This window comes from Gymnoscopelus microlampas, assembly GCF_963454915.1.
Source record: "Gymnoscopelus microlampas genome assembly, chromosome: 15".
In the NCBI taxonomy this organism is placed as follows: Eukaryota; Metazoa; Chordata; class Actinopteri; order Myctophiformes; family Myctophidae; genus Gymnoscopelus; species Gymnoscopelus microlampas.
Genome location: NC_139952.1, coordinates 22,643,836 through 22,661,714, shown reverse-complemented (window position 1 = coordinate 22,661,714; position 17,879 = coordinate 22,643,836). Strand labels below are relative to the sequence as shown.

At 42.0% G+C, this 17,879-nt stretch overlaps 1 protein-coding gene across 5 annotated transcripts in view; it reads right to left on the bottom strand.

Moving 5' to 3' along the window:
* Positions 1-17,879, bottom strand: part of col16a1 (collagen, type XVI, alpha 1) — a 137,909-nt gene that overhangs the window by 58,264 nt on the left and 61,766 nt on the right. For 4 of the 5 annotated variants that reach the window (XM_084081233.1, XM_084081235.1, XM_084081234.1 and 1 more), the window contains exons 10-25: positions 16,940-16,975; positions 16,765-16,830; positions 13,735-13,767; positions 13,408-13,452; positions 12,332-12,370; positions 11,341-11,403; positions 9,452-9,496; positions 8,737-8,832; positions 8,295-8,330; positions 7,539-7,583; positions 7,081-7,116; positions 6,032-6,154; positions 3,198-3,233; positions 2,066-2,101; positions 1,078-1,203; positions 346-390 (exon numbers count right to left, since the gene is read on the bottom strand). In XM_084081233.1, the coding sequence (XP_083937359.1) occupies positions 346-390; positions 1,078-1,203; positions 2,066-2,101; positions 3,198-3,233; positions 6,032-6,154; positions 7,081-7,116; positions 7,539-7,583; positions 8,295-8,330; positions 8,737-8,832; positions 9,452-9,496; positions 11,341-11,403; positions 12,332-12,370; positions 13,408-13,452; positions 13,735-13,767; positions 16,765-16,830; positions 16,940-16,975 (906 nt within the window). The remainder of the gene's footprint in view (positions 1-345; positions 391-1,077; positions 1,204-2,065; positions 2,102-3,197; positions 3,234-6,031; positions 6,155-7,080; positions 7,117-7,538; positions 7,584-8,294; positions 8,331-8,736; positions 8,833-9,451; positions 9,497-11,340; positions 11,404-12,331; positions 12,371-13,407; positions 13,453-13,734; positions 13,768-16,764; positions 16,831-16,939; positions 16,976-17,879) is intronic. The other variant, XM_084081236.1, reaches the window with a different exon arrangement.

The following is a 17,879-nucleotide window of genomic DNA, read 5'->3' as shown; positions in this document are numbered from 1 at the left end:
TTAATAAAATGAAAAATGGATGGGTATCATTTTAATTATAAATGCTCATGCCACAGCGAGGTGCACCCTACAGGGAGATGTCCCCCGATGGTTCTGCTTTTTTTTTGCTGGTTCTGCTACCTTAGCGTTTTATTAATAAGACACCCACTGAGCAGACTCCCTACAGCAGAGCCTTCTTGGGGCCTAACATTAGTCTACCACTGTGATTATGTCCCTCATGGGTTCCCCTCGTTTAAAAAACATATTCAGCATCCCACACTGGGTGAGCCCCGCACACCTGAACACTTGTTAATCTCTTACCGACGTCCCCCTGCCACCCATGCTGTTTACTGTTAAGACACTTACCCTGTCTCCTTTAGGGCCAGATAATCCTTGCGGTCCGAGCTGTCCCTGCGTAGTGGCAAAAAAATAGATCCATCATCTTATACTGTATATCAGTGGTTTTCAACCTTTATCACATCAAAGTCCATTATTTATTCAGCATTTGAGCCACGGACCACCATTTGATGAGATTCAGCCTCTCAGACCCCAAGACTTAGAATATTGTGTTTTCGTTGGATAAGATTGTCAAAATATTGTCGATTACTTTACATTCTCTAATTGTGTAGACTTATTGTAAATTAAGTCATGTACTGTAGAAGTTTAACAATAATTTTACTCTTAAGAGCGTAAAATGAAACCAAATGGACCTGTAAGGGTCCATTTGGTTTCATTTTACGCTCTAAAGAGTTAGAGTTTGGTTAGAGTTTGGTTACCAACTCTCCATCATTTAGCTGGGGACCACCTGGAAACTCCTCAAGGACCACTGGTGGTCCCCGTACCGCTGGTTGAGAACCACTGTTGTATATCAACGCCATTATCATCCCTCCACAGGCAAACACACTAATACAGTATGCAAACAAATGCGTGGCAGATATATTTCCAAACTAAATGAATCAAGCTTTGTCTAATTCATCACATGGGTCGTTCCATTCTTTCCTTTTTTAGATGAAACCCGAATCCTTCCTCTCCACTTATTATCAGTTCCTGGTCTCGGGCCAGGCTCATCTGTTTCTTCTCTAACAAGACAACACTCACCAGTTCACCTTTCTGTCCCACGCCAGGTTCCCCCTTCTCCCCTTTAGGAATCAGGTTCTGAGCCATGAGACCATTGGCTGGGCCTGGAAGCTCTCCAAGGGTGGGGCACACGGCACAAGCCTCTCCCTATAGAGCACATGAACAAAATGAGACTGGAATCACAGAGGAATCTGCATATCATTCATGCACATGTTTCAAGTTGGTTCACCGCCTCAGATAGCATCAAAGAGGAAAAGGAGTAATGCCTCATGCTCACACAACACTGTCCCATACTGAAAATAGCGAATAATAAACGACAGACTCGTCGACAACGTGTCACATCGCGACCAGCTTGCATCGGCTATTTTCCACAGGACAGCATTGTACGACTTGATCCATTAAGACCGGGAACGCATCTGTGTCATTTTAAGATTTCTTTGGCAGTTCAAAAATAGCAGATATACAAGCTCATAGCCCGGGTGCCACGCTATGAGCTGATATAGCAACATACTGATAGGATTTAGAAAACATTTTTAGATATGTTTGTTCCAGGGACCCCCCAGAAGCAAAGATTTGAGTGAAAAATGTTCGCTTTAAAAATACATATATATATTCAAAGATTTGCAAAGATTTTTCAAAAATAGCCAAAGAAATCTTACAATGACACAGATGTGTTCCCGGATTGAATGGTTAAGTATAAATCAGGCTTAATGGCAACATAAGTACTGTACTCGTGTACAACTACAGTATGCTAAATTGACATTCAAACAGGCACTCGTTCAATAGCCCTACATAGTATCTGTCAAAACCCATATACTGTACCTGTATCTGGTCCTCCGACCCATTTACAAATGCAAATAAAAATTCAACAAATGCTATTCAAACAAAATACCAGTGAGCCAGTGGACACGCAGACACACTAATTAAGTGCTGAACGAGGCTACCGGGATAGTGTACACTGTGCAAGAAGTTGTTGATCCTTGAGTCTTAAGAGGAAAGCCAAGCTAACCTTTTCGCCTTTGGAACCATCTGATCCTCGCTCTCCCTGCCAAAACACAAACACAGACGCCAAATTAGTCCCCACATACCGTGCTCTGTGTGTGTGTGTGTGTGTGTGTGTGTGTGTGTGTGTGTGTGTGTGTGTGTGTGCTTTGAGGTGCATCAGCCTAATGTGCCACACGAAAGATATTAATCATGCAATATAAACAGCACATACTTCATCTCTCTCTCACACTCACATTGACGAAGGATGGTTCCCACAACTGGTGGGTGGGTGTGTGTGTGTGTGTGTGTGTGTGTGTGTGTGTGTGTGTGTGTGTGTGTGTGTGTGTATTACTATACTCGTGAGGACCAAAACGTTCTCACAAGTATAGTAGAATTTGAGGAATAGACGTTGTGAGGACCATTTTCCTGGTCCTCGCAAGATAAATGGTCGTTTTACGGTTGAATTTTCTTTTAGAGATACGTTTACAATTAGAAAAAGATTCAGGTTGGGGTTAGGATTAGGATTAGACATTTTGAGGTTAGGTTTAGGGGTCGGGATGTCGATTTTTCCCATTTTATACTTAGTTGTAAAGCGATGGCACACACCGTAAAATGGCCGATCTACAAGCTCACAACGTGTCGCAGAGCGACACGTTGTGAGCTGGTAGATCTGCAATTTTTCGGCTTTAGACTTGTGGTTAAAAATGCCCCAAAGAAAACATAAATCAATCATAAAATCGGCTTCCTAAAATGTTGATGTCCTCACAAGTATAGTAATACAAACGTGTGTGAAGTATAGTAATACAAACGTGTGTGTGTGTGTGTGTGTGTGTGTGTGTGTGTGTGTGTGTGTGTGTGTGTGTGTGTGTGTGTGTGTGTGTGTGTGTGTGTGTGTGTGTGTGTGTGTGTGTGTGTGTGTGCACGCGCGTGAGTGCGTGCACACACATGTCTTGTACATGTATTATCTGCTCCTGCATGTCAGGTGAAGGTTATTTTGCTAGTTTAACTGCATCTACTACAGACACATTGGCAATGCTAATGTTTCAAAAAATGTCAATGCATGGGAATGTGCATAAAGTATATATATACAATGTACTGTGTCATGCTTCCAGAAATATTAACAATGCACCATAAGCTGTAATTTAACAGCTCCATACCTTCTCCCCCGCCTGCCCGTCCGCTCCTTGAAGGCCCTGATGAACAGACAAGGAGGAGAGGAGTGTGGAAAGAGAGGATAGAAATGAAGTGAGATGAGAGGTGCGTCAAGAGGTAGCGAAGGTATCTCTCTCGCTCTCTCCGTCTTTCATTCTCTCTCACACACACACACACACACACACACACACACTCTCCCTGCACTTCTCTTAACCAGGTATGACAGATGGATTCTGGCACTATCGGAAATCGTTGCACACCAGAATCTCATAAGGCGTTGCGAGATGTATGCTTTTTCAGAGAAATCATTTCCCACATCCCCTCCTATGGGGGGTAACCGGAGAACAGGCAGAGCGACTGCGAAAAATACACACATTTCAGTCCAGTGAGTTCTTGCACATGGGAGAGCGAGAGAGAGAGCGAGAGAGTGAGAGAGTCAGATTTAGACAATATTGACAGAATAAAGCAACCTTTGCCTCTGAGACTAAACACTTGTCGATGTTCTCTCATGGTGTCTACCACTGTGCTGCTCCCAGCAAATGTTGTAAGGGTTAACTCATTAAGACCTGAGGCTGTTTCTAAAAACACACACACACTCAAAATGTTTTGTTCCAGGGACCACCAGAAGCAAAGATTTGAGTTACAAATGTCGCTTTAAAAACGTTATGTTCAAATGTTTTCACATTTTTTTAAAGATTTTTCAAAAATAGCAGATCTACAAGCTCATAGCGCGGCACTCGGTGCCGTGCTATGAGCTTGTATATCTGCTATTTTTGAATAGCCAAAGAAATCTAAAATGTGTGTGTTCCCGGTCTTAATGGGTTAAAAAGCGAGGCATGACTCAGACAAAGGGGGGGAAAAAAACATCCCTCGCATCAGAATGAGTAAGTACTATAGACAAACACACACATTAATTTGAGCAAGTGCTCAAGTATCGCTTCTTAGCTATGAATTCATACCACATCCATTATTTCGGCGCTGAAATGTTGTTTAGCAAGTCACCCTGGGGAGTTCCGCTGATGCTGCAGAACGCGATGCAGTCTCCAGTTCTGAATTATCGGGGGGCACACACTGGTTGCCTGACCTTTCTAACGTGTCTTATGTGCATGGTGTGTGTTTTTTAACTTTCTTCGCCGGCTCAATGTTTTTTACAAAGTTCAGAGTGTAGGAAACTGCTGTGGAACTGTGTACTGAGGTCTCTCACACATATATTCCGCAACCCCTATCCTACTATAATTCTAGTAACCTCTGTCTGTCTGTCTGTCTGTCTGTAGTGGTAGGTGAAGCTACCCGGTTCTCCTCAGTGGCTGGACCAATTGCTCTGATTTTGCACACAGCCATTGACCATTACCATCTGAACTTAACTGTGAAGCCCGTTTTTCCATTTCATCAAATCTCAGCTTCTTATTAGCGTTTATGTGTCAAACAATGTCGCCTCCCGGGTTGCCAGATCATGTGCGCATATCCCCCCACGGATGCGTCGACCGGGTATGGTCTAGTCTCTATTATTATTACTATTATTATAGGGTTTAGTATAGACCATTGGTTCTCAAAGTGGGGGGTACCAGGGGGTCCTCAGATAAATTTAGCTAAATATAGTGTCACAATCATTTTAACCACTTTAACCATATTTGACACTTTGGCTATTCAAAAATAGCAGATCTACAAGCTCATAGCGCGGCACCGAGTGCCGCGCTAAGAGCTTGTAGATCTGCTATTTTTGAAAAATCCCTGGCACAAAATATTTTTGAGATGGGGGTCCGCAGCCAAATACCAAATACATTTTGGGGGTCATTGACATGAAAACGTTTGAGAACCACTGGTTTACACTACAGTGTTCAGCATGTACTGTAGGAGGCTGCTGTGAAACTGTATTGAGGTCTCTCACACATATGAGAGACCTCAGTTCGCTGGGCTCATTTAACACATGGGGTGCCAAAACCGTATATATACGGTTTTGCAAAAGGTGCAAAAAGTGACGCGGAGTGCCAAAACCGTATTTAAACGGTTTTGGTGTCTTTTTGTTTGTTTTGTTTTTTTCCACACGGGAGGGGCTAGAGCAGCTCTGGGAGTACCCATTGTGATCCTGAGAAGGATAGGCCAGATGGATCACCGAAAAAAAAACATGGCTCCCCATCCGCCTGTCTATTTCCTTCTTTAAAACGTCTGTATCTCCGGTCATGCGCGATCCCCCCCCCGTTGTAACTCGCGAGTGAAATGTTATCGTTCCAGGATGTAGCCAGGGTCATCGCGCTACATGAATGCATGCTTTTTTTTACGTGGATTTGCTCGTCGTGGAGTCTAGAGCTTTAAACAGCAAAGCGCAGTCAATGGGGAGAATGCTGGCACCCACGGTAAGTTGTTATTAAAAAATTCAGGCACCCAATGTGTTAAAACAGCCCTAAAAACTCATCTTTCTGGAGGCCATAAGAGGAGGTAGTACCAGTTTCCCGGTAGACAGACGACCCCCCTTCCCTTTTTTTTGTATACTGTATATATATATATATATATATATATTTATTTATTTTTTTTTTTTTTTCATGCTTTTTTTTTGTACATAGTGGTATTTTTTCTCTGTATTTTTATGTTGATTTGAACTGTTTGGTTGCTACTATATATGTCTATGAAATTAATTCAAGGACCCCAACGGAAACAAGTCCGCAAGGACTTTTTTGGTCGGACCTTTTAGACAAATGTCACTGTTGTTTTACATTCTTTTGCCTAATAAAAATGTCAATCAATCAATCAATCTTCCACAAACCCCTATCTCTATTATTATCATTATAGGGTTTAGTATAGACACCCCCAGTGTCACTGATTCATGACAAGTCGTACTCACAGCTGATGCTGCATCTCCTGTCCCTGGTGCTCCAGGCTCTCCCTTAGGTCCAGGTTTGCCCTGAAGAGCCACTGTGTTGCCCAGATCTTCAGGCAGTACGGGGCACACCTCACACGCGTCTCCCTGGAGCACAGACACAATTGCCAAAGCAAGTGTCAAAATATAATAAAAACAGTTGAAAATGGGGAAATTATATACAGTTGGAGGGGGTACATCATTGTGTTATACACATGTTATATGTACAGGGTATAAAGCTTTTGAGACAAATAGCAGCAATCTTTGGCAGTCACTTTGGGACAAATAACAGCGTTTTTTTCTCAAAACTACACCCGACAGAGACGATATATATTCAGTTACTGTAAGTATAAACAACACACCATGTCATTTACAACTAAACATTGCTCTCAGTAATGTTTTTGAAAACATTTGAAGTGAGAAATAGACAATGCAGTAACCAAAAATGTATTCTATTTGATCAGCACTTCCTTGTTTTCCAAAATAAATCCCTTCAGGGTGATTAGGCACCTCCACTACGCGTCGGTGCCTAATCACCCCGTCGGGATTTATTTATCAATAATGACCGGCTACCCGTCAATTATCCCATGCATATCAACTGGTATCGTTGTACTCTTCTTGTCAGTTTGAACTGCAACTTCCTCATGTGAACACACATGGTCGTCTCGCTGAGAACCTAATCTACCTAACCAACCAACCATGGCATGATAATCAAACACTATTATGGCTGTGTGTGTGTGTGTGTGTGTGTGTGCGTGCGTGCGTGCGTGCGTGCGTGCGTGCGTGCGTGCGTGCGTGCGTGCGTGCGTGCGTGCGTGCGTGTGTTCAGAATACACACACACGCTAATTACTGTAGGAAGACTGTCACAACATGAGCACACTGATAGATACACAAGAACACAGGAAAATACAAATAGAATACCGGTACGATGGGTAGACACTCACAGGACAGACTTATACTGTATTATGTATTGGGACAAACAGGTCTACTGTTGTCAGCATTAACACTACAGGTACAAAGAAGTTAATGTTACCTTCTCTCCTTTATGTCCTCCTGGTCCCCTGGGTCCCTGGAAATACAGCAGCAGAATCCCATTCAAACCACAGATGCATCAAAGTAACAGTCTGGTACTCAGGCTATCTCTGTGTTTTTGTATTTGTGCCTATCTATAATGTATGGTTTTCATGAATTAGTTCTCTTTTAGCCAGGAAGCTGCTATACTAAATGCAAAGCCCCCAGAACGGCGGTATAGCAGTGAAGCTGCAGTCGCCTGGTGGTCAAATCTGGGATTGCAAGACTTCCACATTTAAAACACTACTGCGCGTGTGTCGTCTGCCGTTTGAAACCCATAGTGCGCCTGCTCAGTGCTCAAGTCTTCCGCATTTGAGCACCAAAATGTGGTGCTCAAATCAAGGACAATGTGGAAGTAGAGCGTTGTTCTGGATGCTTCATGGGCTGGTGCTACTTTCATGGAAATGAATGTTTACTCACCGGATCTCCTGATGTTCCATCATTCCCTGGAATTCCCGGGTCCCCCTAAGGACAAAGACCATGGCAAGCAACAGCAGAGACTCAGGTATGTGTATTATGTTATATATTCACCCCTTAAACCCTACACTTAAATGACCAGGGTCCCCCAGGGATCTATACTTGGTCCACTGCTTTTTTCCCCTTTACACACCAAATCTCTTCGACAAAAAGAGCCAATCTACAAGCTCACAAAACATTTTGAGCTTTACGAACATTTTCACTTACTGTATATCACTAGGCTGAACATGGTATAGCCATGTCCAAAATAGGTACACTATATTTAAAGTGGCTAAATATACAGTAGATTATCAACTGGGCATTCAGAGTTGCTGCAGAAAAGGGCTTCTATACTGTGCCTGAGATCGGATAACAAATGGGTGATAATTTGTTCATCACTTATCCATAGTCTTAAAAGTCAAAAAGACAATGAAAAGATATTTTATCAACACTTAACCGTTTAACCCCACCAAGGGCACGTACAGTACTTGGTCCCCTCCTTTTCCCCCCTACACCAAATCTCTTTTCACCGAATGTTCGCCAAGTATGACATACGTACCCAAAATAGGGGTGCTAGGGTTCATGTGGTTAACAATAAAATAACAAGATTAACATTAAGTTCAACCATGAACTGTCCCGATGAGGGAATGTTAGCCTCACTGTCTTATATCAGCGTAGCTATAATGATTAAAACATCAACCCAATACAACATAATCCTACCTTTGTTCCATCTGTACCAGGATTACCATCAAGGCCCTGTGGTGAAAAAAAGAAAGGTACACGAATCCTTTACTACACATATACAGGGATTGCAATTGGCAGCTACCTGCCAGCTATGTCAAAGTATCTTCTTAATCCACCGTTCGCACGTAAAGCACACATTAAACATTAAAAAGCTTGTTGGGTTCAGCGTAGGGTAACGACAGCCGAATCAAAGATTTAAACAAGGAGTCTGCGCTTGTCAGATACAACTCCATCCTCCTGGAATGCAAAAATCCACTCGGAGAACTTTTTGGACGAGCCGAGACAGTCTCTGAGAACATTTTCGATAGGACGAAGTTGAGGAGGTCGATAAAATTACAATAAAACATCGGTATGTTCAATTCACCCTATAGCGCATGCTTTTCAACCCATGCTTTTGCATTAAAACATTTATACTCACTGATGGGCCTGGTTTTCCAAATCCGGGCAGCCCTGGGAGTCCTGGCTTCCCTGGCTCTCCTGCCAGTCCTTCTGGGCCCACACTACCAGAGGTACCCTGTCAAAAGGCGAGTTCAGAGAAAGGCCACATTTAACCCATTAACACCGGGAACGCATCTGTGTCATTTTTTGATTTCTTTGGCTATTCAAAAATAGCAGATATACAAGCTCATAGCGCGGTACTGAGTGCCGCGTTATGAGCTTGTAGATCTGCTATTTTAAAAAAAAATCGTGAACATTTTGGCAAATCTTTGAATACATATATTTTTTTGTAAGTACAAACTTTTTCATGTCAAGGACCCCCAAAATGATATGTATTTGGCCGCAGATCCCCATCTCAAAATATTTTGTTCCAGGGAGCAAACATTTGAGTCAAAAATGTTCCCTTTAAAAAATGCTATTCAAATAATTGCACAAATTTTCACGATTTTTCCAAAAATAGCAGATCTACAGTACAATAGCAGATCTACAGTACAAGTACAAGCATACCTAGCTTGTAGCTTGTATATCTGCTATTTTTGAATAGCCAAAGTATACAAAATGGTATAGCTAAAATGTAAAATGACACGGATGCGTTCCCGGTCTTAAAGAGTTGAAAGCAAAGTTAATTGAATGTTTAATTGGCAGACAAGGTGTTACTGGGGGTTTCCCAGACTCGGTGCGCTCCGCTCACACACCTTCTGTCCCTTGGGGCCGACGACACAGATGGACCCCGCTCGACCCTGCGGAACGGAGAGACAAGACAGATGGGGAAGTGACAACGTAAGTGCGGGTCGTTGACATCATCATTGCAATTACGTTTTTCGGCAGAAACCTATTTCAGAAATGGCAGCTGTTCAGGCATTGAGAAAGAATGCTTTGCTTAGGGGTTAAGTTAATCGAATATAAAAATATTGATTAAAATAAAATAATCAAATTTGACAAACTTAAAAAAAAAAAAAAAAATTGCAATCAATTTAGTTGACAATCAATTTGAATTGTTCAGGTCAATATATATATATATATATATATACAGTATATATATATATATATATAGTAATGTCATGAGAGGTATGGAGTGGGATAGTGTGAGGCAGTGCTGTACAAACAGGCCAAAATCCAGGGTGAAAACGATATGAGGTTTATCAAATAAGGTAGGCCAACATGAGGCAATTTGCAAAATAACATAAAACATCCCAAAGGGAGAATAAGCATCTTTAAGTCCAAAACTATGCCCACACTACTACTTAACATAAATACACTCTTGTCCACTTTGAGTCCTGCAGGGGTCCAGCAGTTTGTTTGCTCTCTCAGCTCTGCCTCAATTAGGTGCCTCAAACACCTACACCTGTCTGTGTGCTGAGGCACCCTGGGAGTTGTAGTGGTTGCTACAGCGGCCATTTTGGGTGTAGGAATGTAGCACCCAGCTACCACCTGTCCCCTCGTGATGCCACACAATATATAAAAAACTATTATTTGATTAAACAATAAATGAATCGATAGAATAATCTTAAAGAAAATAATCGATGGCTCCAGCCCTGTCTTATCATTAAACCCAGAGGGATTGTACAGTCTTCCAACAAGTATTACCATAAATGATGCAATATTTTAAAACTGCCCGAGTTGAGTCACGTCCTCGAATACTTATTCACGACGTCAAGATGGTTGGCTGGCACCCTACCAAATCCATCTGTCCCAGACTTTCTCTACAAGCACTGTCTCAGTGAATGTTTTGTGTGTGTGTGTGTGTGTGTTGGGGGGGTGGGGGCCTAAACCTGGGGTGAATCTCAGGAGTGTTGGCGTTATAATTTGTCCCGTAAAACTTGTCATGCGTCTACAGGATCACTAGGCTGAACAGGGGCAGATTAAAAGGTTTAAGTCATGGTGAATAGGCACCCCGCCTGTGTGAGAGACGAACGGCACAGTCAATGAGGCGGCATTGATTAGCGCAGGCTTTGTTGCTCTAGCCTAATCTAACAGGCATTAGGTCGACTTAGCGCCGAGGGGGAGAGGGGAGGGGAGACGGTGGAGAATTGATATCAATGGGAGCCCGGGCTTAAACAGTAATACTGTATGAGTCTGCGGAACACCCACTCTCTTAGCCCCGTAAAAGGAAGTATTTTACATGGTGTGACGTGTGCGCGCGTGTGTGTGTGTGTGTGTGTGTGTACATTTGAGACTGCTTTTCTCTAAGTGTTTGGACATGTTTGGATGCGTGTGTGTGTGTGTGTGTGTGTGTGTGTGTGTGTGTGTGTGTGTGTGTGTGTGTGTGTGTGTGTGTGTGTGTGTGTGTGTGTGTGTGTGTGTGTGTGTGTGTGTGTTATTTGTTTGCTTTTTCACCTCATCAGGATTTAATTGACGTAAAAAACTACTCATTTCATAAATATATGGTTCAATTCACAGTCAAAAAGGATGACTAGTTTTATTCACACATCCCACAGAACAGCTTAAGTACCGTTTCAACAACTAATTGCCCTGAGTTTCCCTGCGAATATCAATAAAAGGTTTGTCTTATCTAAGGCTTATCTTATCTTATCGATAGCGTCAGAAAGAAGAGGAAGAGCGAGACAAATACGAGGTCACTCACAGACTTCCCTGGTGTTCCAGAGAGACCCTGTGGGCCGATGTCTCCTTTCTGTCCTTGGTCTCCCTGGGGACAGAGAGAGACACAAGAGAGAGAGTAAGGTCTGAGTTATACTTATTGTACGACAACAATAGCAACAATATCTACAAGCTCAAAACATTGTACAGCGGCGATGCGTTGCGTGCTTGTACATCGGATATTTCCGCCGCACGACACCCGGCGCACAACTAAGTATTTATACTTAATTTATGCCCTTAACCACTTGAACCCCATATGATTGACCGGGGTCCCTCAGGGATCTATGTGTACAGTATTTTCTGTTTTCTGTTATTGTGGGGAGAGCTTTCGCTGAAAATAGCCGTTCAACAAGCTACTTTCTGCTAAAGCTTTCCCCACAATACAGATGCTGGGTATTAAAGGTGTAGTTCACCCAAAATGATTGGCGAATTATTGGCTTAGGAATGAGACAAAAACCAAAAAAATCTCCATGAATTCAGGGCTTCATGGGGTGTGCATTTGATAGAAAACCAAAAAAGCTTTTTTTTGGGTGAACTACTTCTTTAAGTGGTTAAGATGTCACAAGAGGTTGGAAAGTGATATACTGTAAGTTCATATTATTATTAGACCCTCCAGAAAAATGTGATTATGCGATCGCATAATTTATCGCATAACCAGCAAAATGGCGCAGATTATGCAGGGGGAATAATTTTTCAAACAGAGTGCATAATCACATATTTCCGCGCATTTCCGCATATTTTACAACTTCTCGCAATTTCACCGCATAATATCACATAAAATCCCTGCATATTTCATCGCAAAATGAAGGATTTTTGCCTGCAAAATCAAGGATTTTACCCCACGTTTTTCTGGAGGGTCTATATTCTCCTCAGGTCATCACAGACACACATGCAAATACACACACATACAGGCAAGCGCTCGTGCCCATGCACACACAACATGATACAAACAAACTTTCTGGGGGGGTTTCCTTCACCTTGTAGCCCGGTACCTCTCCCCAGTTAGCCGCGGTTGCCTGTGGAGAGAATGAATGGAATGAAGACAAGGCCAGATCAATGACCTGACTCTAAAGAGACATCAACCTCCTCCACACCACTGGAGCATACTAAGCAACACACTGACCAGCCTGTGGTCAGCCTGCACGGCCATCGGACCACCATCTGCTCTCTCGTTATCTCAACAATACGCCCACACGCAGACACACAATGCACCACACACTCTCATGCCAATGCATACCTATGTATAATCATGTGCATGCAGTACACAGAAGACTATGCATGTACTCTGCATATGCAAACAAATCACACACACACACACACACACACACACACACACACACACACACACACACACACACACACACACACACACACACACACACACACACACACACACACACACACACACACACACACACACTAGGGGTGTGCCGATATATCGTCCCACGATATATCGTCCCACGATATATCGGCACACGATATATCGCGATACGTTTTCGTGATAGGTATCGTTTTGGGGAAAAAAATATTGTTTTGAAAAATAAAATATATATATATTTTTTTTACAATCATTATAATCAGGCATGCAAACAGCCCAGAGGTGAAAAGGGTGACAACATGTTGTTTTTTTTTCAGGTCAGGTGTCACACTATTGCCCTATTTGGATTGAAAACGGCTATTGTAGCTGAAAAGCTACAAGTTTGCATGTCTGAATAATGCAAAAACAGAATTATTTGTTTGCATTTACTTTTTTCCTCCCCCATATATTTTCATAATAAAAAAAGTGCGTATCATATCGTATCGAAGTTGTGAGCCAGATATCGTATCGTATCGTTTGGTGAAATTAGTGTATCGGCACACCCCTAACACACACACACACACACACACACACACACACACACACACACACACACACATTAACTTAACAGTACATTCATGCAGGGTTTATAAAAAACTCTTTTGGGATCGTACTGCGTTGTCAGAGATCCAAGTAAACAGCAGGTGCAGGTTAGGAGGAGCTGCACCTGAGAAGCAGAACATTTGTGACACTCACCGACTCGCCTTTCTCGCCCTTCAGGCCCTGGGGTCCCTGCGCGCACTAAAAGGCAGAGACACTTGGTTGGCATCATGTACCGAGACCAAGAACTTATTGGCAAAATATTCTGCCTCAAATCCAGCAGCATGCCAAATGATAATGAAAAAAAATACAAAAAAATAAACGGTTTCTATAAAAGATGGAGACACTGTAAGGTCCAGAGTGTTCATTATAACCTCTGACCGTGTAAAAATGGACTCTGTAAGCGTCTCAGAGTTAACTGAACACTGTTCAGCATTACTGTGCCTGTTTGTGTGAGCAAGGCGTGATGGAGAATCTACTTACTGAACCTGAATGAGAGCCAGCACAGTCAGCGCCCTGAGATGGATAGAGACAAGAGAAAAAGAATAATCGCTTATTAGGGAAGTATAATCAATGAGCCGCAAAAGACTTCACATTTGTTAGCTTGGGGATTGGTCCAAAGCCAGCGTTGTATTACACTGGGGCAAAGTTTCTCAAAGTGGGGGCCGCGGTCCCCAACGGCGGCCACCAGGGGGTGTCACGGGGGCCAATTGGAAAGGAGTGGATTTTTTTAAAGAAGGCCGATGCGCACCTCAAAAGGTTGGTGACAGGTGCGTAGGACAAACAGTGCATAATATGTTCAGAAGGGGATCTCTGATAAATGACCCGCAAACTATCTGGAACTTTATTTGACGTTTCCGTCGTTAGACCTTCAGGCTCTATGCACAGCAGCCATTTTGGAGAGAAATTGGCCTCTTACTTCCTTCACAGGTGTTACCAATGATACTAATGAAGGCTCTGTTCCATTCTGGTCAAACAGGGTGCTGATATTGTGCATTTTGGCTCACTGGAAACACTCTGCTACACCAGTGGGTCTCAAAGTGTGGTCCAGGGACCCTCATGGTTCCTTGAGGGGGTTCCAAATGGCCACTTAAAAAGGTGTGCAACTCTCAGAGTTATGGGGGTCCGTGAAATTAAAAGGTTTGAGAACCACTGTGCAACATGGAATGGAACAGAGCCTTCATTAGTATCATTGGTAAAAACCTGTGAAGGAAGTAAGGAAGAGGCCCAATTTCTTTCCAATAGGTCTAATGACCGAAATGTTTAATAAAGAGCAACATTTTTTGCAAGTTCCAGACAGTGTGTGGGCATTTTCTTTGATGTCATTATCAGAGATCCCCTTCTAAAAGGAGAGGAAAATGTAATAAATTAATACAAAATCATTAAAAAATAACATAATATACAGAATACTAAAGTTTCTTTTTTTCAAGCATATGGCTGCAAAGGCACAGCTAGAGTCATTTTTTTTGTGGCATTTATTTGGCATGGAAAAGTGTGGGAATACCCGCACTAGAGTGATGTCATGGGCATGTGGTTATGGTTGTGTGTTTCTTTGCAACTAAATCTTTGTTTTACTGTGTGGACTGAAGCCCTAAGCATGTCTGGACTCACATGGTGAGGTTGTGCATTCCAGCAGTCTGAGAGCACGCACACACACGCACACACACACACACACACACACACACACACACACACGCACACACCCACCAATGGTGGAAAAAGTACTCAAATGTTTTACTTAAGTAAAACATTTTTACTTAAGTAGAGCTGCAATGACAAGTAAAAGTCCGGAATTTAAAATTTACTTGAGTAAAAGTACAAAATATTGGTGTCAAAATGTACTTAAAGTACCAAAAGTAAAATGACCAAAATGTTTGAAAATAGCCAATCTACAAGCTGTGAGCTTGTAGATTTTCAAATAGCCTAGGTATAAAATAGGGCTAAAGTGGTTAATGTAGTTTTATGATGTAATAATTGATATCTGCAAAGTAACTAAAGTTTTCAAATAATTGTAGTGGAGTGAAAGTACAATATTTGCCTCCGAGATGTAGTGGAGTAGAAGTAAAAGTATAGACAGTTGCCTCAAAATTGTACTTAAGTACAGTACTTGAGTAAATAAAAAATAAAAAAGAGTACTTAGTTACTTTACACCACTGACACACACAAACACACACACACACACACACACACACACCTTTCTGCTTACCCACATGTTTGTCCATGCACGTGTGTGTCCATGTACAGTATGTCTATGTCTATGTTCAGACTGGTGACCCAAAATATTTTTGGCCTATATCCGTTTTGTTATCAGATTGGTTTGATCAAATCTAAACAAAACAAAAAAAAAGTAAAACACATGGCAAATTATTTCAGCGAATCAGATTTGAACCACATTCCTTGGTGGATCCAATGTGATCCAAATCTGAATTCTAAATGTGCGTCTCAGTCTGAACAAGCCTGACTTATGCTTTGTCGTAAGACAGTGTTGCTCGCCGCAAAAAAAAGCAGATCTACACGCTTGCGATGCCTATGTCTCAGGGACAAACGCAGAATAGGTCAACGATGTCCGAATACAGAAACCTGATCACTTGCAAATAACAGATCCAAATATCATATACAGTATGAAAAACAAATCGGATTTGCCTGCAGCAGTGTTGATTTTGACAGCAAATCTTTATTTAGTTTTAGTCATAGTCTTTTGAATCAAATTCCATTTAGTCTTAGTCATATTTTAGTCATCTGAAATGTTTTACTGTTAGTCTAGTTTTAGTCGACTAAATATCATAAGATTATAGTCTACTAAATCTACAGTTCATTTAGTCGACTAAAATGTAGGGATGTCCGATTTTATCGGCCTCCCGATATTATCGGCCGATATTAGCATAAAAATTGATATCGGGAAAATATCGGTATCGTTTTTTTTTTTTTTTTTTTTTGCTTTATAAGTAAGTTACAGGAGTTTTTACTGTATATGGTGTGTGTGATATGAAATTTGAGCTTACCCTAATCACAATAATCCCCGCATATATCGGTATCGGTTGATATCGGTATCGGTAATTAAGAGTTGGACAATATCGGTATATCGGTTATCGGTAAAAAAGCCAATATCGGACAACCCTACTAAAATGCATTGTGGCGGTGCCTTGATGGCGTCGTAATGGCTGATTTTACACTTGGTTACTTGCTGAAAATAGCCGATCTACAAGCTCACAACGCATCACGCTTGTAGATCTGCTATTTTCAGAGTGCAACACCAAGCATAAAATGTCTTTTAGTTCTACTGGATCTCTTCTCCACTAGTCCATTTTTGTCTAGTTTTTATTTGTTGACAAAATTGTCAATATATTTAGTCTTAGTTTCAGTCATCATAGCTTAGTTTATTTAGTTTTTATTTAGTTTGCGTCAGAGAAAAAAGGTAGTCGACGAACATTTTTCGTCATAGTTTTAGTCGACAAAATCAACACTGGTCTGCAGGCTGATTGAAGCTTTAAATTTCTGTGTTTTTTGGCTCACCTGCTCGCCTTTCTCCCCTTTCGGTCCATGATGTCCGCCGTAGCCGCCCAGATCCAGGTTCACCTGCTGCAAACAGAAACACAAACGTCAGCGACGCTCTGCTTTCAAACGCAAACTGCAAGACAGAAAGCGGTGGGAGTAAACCATGCTTACTGCTTACTGCTCACGTGCTTACGTTTTGTTCCCCACTGAGAAGAACACAACCAGCACACTACAGAAAGAGAAAGAAGGAGAAAGAGAGAACAGGAGGGAGAAAGAGGGACATTATTGACGGTCAATTCAATAAGTGTACCTGTGACGTAGCCTAGTGGTTCTCAACCTTTTTAGGCCGTGACCCCGAAAAAAAAACATATTTGAACCGAGGACCCCCCAGATAAATATTGTGAAAATAGCAGATCTACAAGCTCACAACGCCTTGAAACGCGAGGCGTTGTGAGCTTGTAGATCTGCTATTTTCAAATGTTTTGCCTCTTTCTTATATTATTTGACAATTTGACCAATGTTTGACCACTTTTTATAGTAGTTATTGATGCAGTAATGTACATTTTTTAGGTATTAAAAAGGTCTTAAAAGTCCTTCAATTGTCACTTCATGGTCTGGGGACCCCCCCAAAATCATGTGAGGACCCCCCTGGGGATCCCGACCCACAGGTTGAGAACCACTGACATAGCCTATATAGGTAATAGCCAGTTCATTAAAGGACCTGAGTGACACAACGACCGTTGTAGTTCCTCTGCCTGCCATAGAGTGGCACTGTAATACCAACTGAACCGTGATCTCTACGTGCCATTTGTGAATGAGGGGAGGTTGGGGGAAAAGGTGTCTCAGATTCACCTGCGGTCACACATACTATCACACACATAAATGTACAAGCGAACGCATGTACACACACACACACCTCCCGTCAGAGAGAGAAATCAATAGCAATGTCCAACTCCCCGCTGCACTGTAGTGTGAGCCTGTGAGGACCAGCTGCCGTTCTCTGCAGGAGGGTAGACATACATGTACAAACACACGCATGAACACATACACACGCACACACACAAAAGAATAACCCCTGATAGGTAGCTTTTATCCCATTAAGACCTGAGGCGATTCTTTAAAAAAATCTAAAT